Here is a 5,604-nt window from a genome sequence, read left to right as displayed (position 1 = left end):
GCCTTACAGAAGTACAGGTAGATGATATCCGTAGCTCTTCCCTTGTTCACTGATGTGGTTACTTCATCAGAGAAAGCCACTAGGTTGGTCAGGCAGGACTTGGCTTCGTGAAGCCATGCTGGTTGTCTTGAATCACCTCCCTGTCCTCCATGTGCCTTGGCATAGCTTCTGAAAGGATCTGTTCCATGATCTTGCCAGGCACAGAGGGGAGGCTGACAGGTCAGTAATTCCCAGGGTCCTTGCTACCTTTTTAAAGATGGGTGTAATATTTCCCCTTTTCCAGTCTCCAGGGTCTTCACCTGACTGCCACAACTTTTCAAATATCATGGAGAGTGGCTTGGCAATTACATCGGCCAATTCCCTCTTTGGGATACATCTCATCAAGTCCCATAGACTCGTGTATGTTCAAGTTCCTCAGGTGGTTTCAAACCTGATCTTCTTTTACAGTGGGAGGGACTTTGTTCATCCTGTCCCCAACTTGCAGTCCATCCACTCGAGAGGTTTTGGGAGAGGGACTGCCAGTGAAGACTGAGGCAAAGAAGTCACTGAGTATCTCAGCCTTCTCCTCATCCATTGTTGCCAGTTTGCCAGTCTTGTTCATCAAATGGGTTACGTTTTCTTTGACCTTCCTTTTCTGACTCACATACCTGTAGAAGCCCTTCTTATTATTCTTTGTGTTACTTGCCAAGTTCAGCTCCAGCTGTGTCTTGGCCTTCCTGACCTCATCCCTACACAACCAGGCAGTGTCCCTGTACTCTTCCCAGGATACCTGTCCCTGCTTCCACTGCCTGTGCGTTTCCTTCTTGGCCTTGAGTTTGCCCATCAGGTCTCCACTCAGCCATGCAGCTCTCTTCCCTTCCTTTCCTGATTTCTTACACCTGAAGATCAAGAGCTCTTGCACTCCATGAAAAGTGTCCTTAAAGATCATCCTCATGACCTCCCTTATATCTTCTGCATCATGGTAACCATCTAGGATGGGATTCAGCTTACATATCCGTAGGCAACAGCATTTCCACTAATCTTGCCCATCATGCTCCATGTTGTTATTTTTATGTACTGTTTTCTTCATTTTTTTGTCACTGAATTCCCATGCTGTGATGACAAAGGACTTCTGAAGGCTTTGTATCAGAATTTGTGCCCACTCCCTTAGCCCATGTTCCTAGTATTTCTGGTAGCGGTTAACTGGACTGCTTGAACTACAATTGAAAAACTGAAAGCTCTAAAACAGAAAGATATCTCCATCCCTGGGATGTCAGGCAGGGACAGACATGATTCTGTGGCAACTCCGCTTATGATATTTAGGATGAAAGACTACTTAATCACCATGTGCAGGTGAAAACCTGCTTTGTTAGAAAATTTCTAATTAAAACTACTGGTTTCAACATCAGTCCAGCTCAGCTTGTGTTTGGTCACTTTTTGTCAATGAAGTAGTTTGTATAACAAAACTGAACTTGAGTATTCATGCTTGATTTAGACCAGGCTTTCTTTGGGAATAATCATCCCTGATCTGTTAATATTTTGTAGTAATACTTGGTACTCAAGGGTCAAGTTTGCCACAGGCACCAGGGCTTACCACTATGATTAAACAAGTGCCCAGAAACGACTGGAGACTTTGGAATCCAGTTTCCTGGGATTGCTCTACAAGTGAGGGTTTCCAACATCGTGCGTATCTCAGGGGTTTAACATAGAAATCACTGGGTTTGACAACTATGATGTAAATTGCTAGTAATAAAAGCACTTAACTGCTAGTAATAAAAGCACTTAGGATACAGGATACTTTTACTAGCAGAAAATGGAAAAGTGAAATGCATGTCAAGTGGGAATTTTTAGCATGCAAGTGCCTCCTATGCAACTAAAGTTTTAGAATCAGTATTTGCAAAAGTAGCCTGTAATTTCATGTGTCATAACTGAAATGTTAGCTGGCACAGCTGAAAACTGAGGATCAGAACCTAAATCACCCAAAAATCCTAAAAAATTATGTTACTGCAGGGTATTTTAGGAGCTGAGTATTGGGAATTTTTACATACCCTATTTCTTCCATTCTTATTCTTACTGCAGCAGAAAGCTGAGCGTCCTTAGCTTTTTTCCCCAATGTCCAAATAAGAGCTCTGAAATAAGCAGGGCTGTGCAGGACTGAGAGGTGACGTCCAGCTTGCACATTATGTTGGCCAGTCCCAGCTGGGGGAGCTCCTTGTCTCTGTGCATCCTTGTCTCTTCTAAGCCAAGTGACCTTGGAGACAGAAATGGAGTAGAGACAACCTGCCAGCAGCAAAATTCATCAGAAGAACCCATGTGTAGATCAGTAACAAACTGTTTCATAATGAATCTTTTCGATCTGCAGGTTGGTCATTTGCTCCACTTTCCTGCCCCTCCTTTTGCTCTTGATCTCTTTGCTTTGGCCTTGTGCCATCAGTTCCCCTTGTCACTTTATAAATCCCTTCTTGCAGTATTTTCTGTTTCTCTCCTTTCCGTTTAGTTAAATTCCCACATAAAAAGGTGCTAACATTGCAAGAATATATGAATTAGATGTTTCAAAACCATCATTCTTTTTTCTAAATGTAAGAGATGTTTCCAGGTTTTGAACGGGTTTTTTTGCCTCTCACATTAACAGCCTGACGGCTGAACTCAATGAGATCTTTATCTCTGCAGTTTAGTTTTAGTTTTAGCAGACTGATAAATTGTGAAACTTCGTAACAGTGAGGTAGTTACTGTTACTACTATATATTCCAAAATACCCATTCACCAGTTCAGTTGCAAAACACCTGAAGCCTTTCCTCTGCAACTTTTGGTTGTCTTATCAATTGCTGGTGTATTTGTTATGGGAGGAATCCTTTTGCTTTCTGTTTGGTAGGTAGCCAGGAAGTCCTAATTTTTGTTGGAATTCTATACACTCTTACAATGTATAAGGAGTAATGAGCATTGTCCTCAAGAACCTCACAGGGCTTTTGGAAACGTTTGTTCATCATTAAAGCAGCATGATACACAGGATTAATTGGTTCTTGCTATGTATCTTAGGACATAATCCTGGCTCCTCTACATCGTGCGACTAACCACCTATGAAGGTGCTAAGACACTCTTTTTCTTATTTCTAGAATTCCAACTTTATTAGAGTCCATAAAGTAATTTCTGTTGCAAACTTCACAATGAAACAATCAGATCTGCAGCTCTCTGACGTCTTTCTAAAAGCACTTAACCACCTGCCCCTGGAGTACAACTACGCTTTATACAGCAGAGTATTTGATGACTTTGGCACTCATTACTACACCGCTGGGAAGATGGGTGGTTCCTATGACATTCTTTACCAGTACAGCTCTGAGGAATTGAAGAACTCAGGTACGTAATCTTTAACAAGAAAATATCATGATTTGTTTACCAGGTTTTTGTATCTCTGTTTTTAGTCCTTACGCCACAGAGTAAGTTCAACAGCAAAAAATCTTTAGACTTGCATAGACCCAGGAATTACCTACACCGACTAAATATAGAGCAAGAAGAAATTTCTGCTTTACACTCTCTTAATTTGAAAAGTTCAAGAGGTTCCTTATTTGGTAAATGTCATTGTGTTCAGCAAAACCTCTTAAGATCTTCAGAGACCAGGTGCCACCAGGAAAAGATGTTTCAGTATGCTTCAGTGTGGGACTGAGGTCTGAGAGGTGTAAATTGTACCTTTTGTGATTAAAGGTCATTAAAGCTGTAGGTATAGATTAGAAATTATTCTAAAAATAATCCCATGACTGCCAGACTGTCAAAATGAAAAAAAAAATACCACAAAAGTGGAAATTTCAGGTTAAAAGCTGGGATCCTTAATGTCACTGTTGTGATTTGTATGGGAGGGTACCTAAAAGGGATGGTAAGCATGACACAGTCCAATGCTGTTTGTACCTGAGGAATCAGGTGCCTGCAATAATGAAGCCTCTACAGGGTGAGGAGCAAGCAGACCTGTAATGGCTTACCTTGGTGCGGAAGCCTGGGGGCATGGTGCCAGTCACGTAACTTGGTTATGGTGATGAACATGCTGCTCTGTGGTATTTCTAGGCCTGGCAGTGGATGAATCAATGGAGTGTGTCCGAACAGAAACAACAAGGCGTGTGTTCTTCCGGAAGAAAAAGAAAGTCAGTACCAGGTGCACCACGAACAGGATGACTGTGAAACATGAAGGTGACCATGATGAGAACAGGGCCCACATCCTGTTACTTACCCTGAGAGATACCATTCCCCTCAGCTAGGTGCCCCAGGTGGCCACACAGCTTTGTTGAACTACAGATGCTCTTCCACTACTGTCAGAGGAGCCAGTGTTTCACTGTTCATCTCTGAAACAAGCATTGGAAACATTGTCTTACTTGCAAAATAAATTATGATGTAGGAGTATTCTTCCTCTGCTCTAGACCACCATCATTGGGGATCCGGTGGCACTGGCTCTTCCAGACAGTCAAGGATCTTACAAAACATTCCCCATGGCCCTGGATCCAGGGCCAGGCATGCTGAACTGGGAAATGGGCACAACTAGAAACGTATAATTATGACTGAGTCCCTGATCTTCTTTAAGGTTTGCTCAGGGCTCATTGAGAGAATTGTGCAGAACATGGTCCCTGCCTTCCACTCCCGTCTTCCTCGTACCAAGCAGACATCTAGGTGTCAGGAGTCCTTGGCAATGCCGGAAATGTGTCTCAGAAAACTGCAGAAACTTGGTGCATTTTCTGCAAGCATGGAAAGAGTAATGTTTCTGCATCTCTGTAAACAGAGATTTCATCCTGCTTGCCCTCATTTTATCATCAGTTCCCATTACTGAGGTGTTCACAGCTGGGATTAAAGATCCTCTCTTGCAATGTATTCTTCTGTAGGAGCCTGATGTATCCTCTGCATTTTCCACAAGTGTCTTGTGTGGTTCTGAATATCTCCATGACTGAGGTCTCAGACACTTTCATCTGGAAGACTATGACAGGCTGCTGTTACAGTGGGGATTGTTTTTCTGACCTTAGACATCATTCCTCCAAGAGTAGCATCAAAAAATTAATCTTAGTATATTCTTTTATACCCTCTTATACTTCTTAGAACTCTGTTACACCCACTGTCTTTGGAGGCCTTTTCCTGACAATACTGTGATGAAATCCCCTTTCAGGTTCCATTTTGGAGTCAGCCGAACGGTCACTCTCCCTGGTAAAAGGTGGCAGGTCAGAATATGCTGCAGCTCTGGCCTGGGAGAAAAAGGGGACTTTTCCAGGACACACAGTCTTCAGAAACTGGCTGGAATCAACAAAGGACAATCCTGTGGTAATTGACTTCGAGGTAAGAGGAGAACAAGAGAAACATTGAGATAGGAGAGCAGTCTCCACTTAGCACATCTTCAGAGGGCTCTGCAGGTGTTTTGTCTTTCAAATGGGGATGATGCTGTGTGTGATATGAATGCACATGCATACGGGCACATAAACATGCAAAACATTTGTTAGAACTACTTCTTCTGCGTGTCGGTTTATAAGCCACACCAGGTTTGCATCGTCCATGGACAGTAGGAGCAAGATGGAGGAATATGAGTGAATTACTCCGGCACCAGCAGGAGCTCGGGCATGGGCAAGCGTTAGTTACTGTGCAGTAAAGCAGTGCATGGTG

The 5,604-nt window shown here is 42.8% G+C and overlaps 1 protein-coding gene across 1 annotated transcript in view; it reads left to right on the top strand.

Moving 5' to 3' along the window:
- Positions 1-2,491: 2,491 nt before the first annotated feature.
- The window catches only part of C6 (complement component 6), a 13,984-nt gene continuing 10,871 nt past the window's right edge, over positions 2,492-5,604 (top strand). Inside the window, exons 1-4 of the mRNA XM_010284003.1 lie at positions 2,492-2,496; positions 3,093-3,333; positions 4,033-4,155; positions 5,117-5,283. Coding sequence (XP_010282305.1) covers positions 3,144-3,333; positions 4,033-4,155; positions 5,117-5,283 — 480 coding nt within the window. The 5' untranslated portion in view covers positions 2,492-2,496; positions 3,093-3,143. The remainder of the gene's footprint in view (positions 2,497-3,092; positions 3,334-4,032; positions 4,156-5,116; positions 5,284-5,604) is intronic.

Source organism: Phaethon lepturus, unplaced genomic scaffold (assembly GCF_000687285.1).
Source record: "Phaethon lepturus isolate BGI_N335 unplaced genomic scaffold, ASM68728v1 scaffold6683, whole genome shotgun sequence".
Classification (NCBI taxonomy): Eukaryota; Metazoa; Chordata; class Aves; order Phaethontiformes; family Phaethontidae; genus Phaethon; species Phaethon lepturus.
The sequence above is the reverse complement of the archived record's forward strand: the minus strand, read 5'-3'. Positions and strand labels throughout refer to the sequence as shown.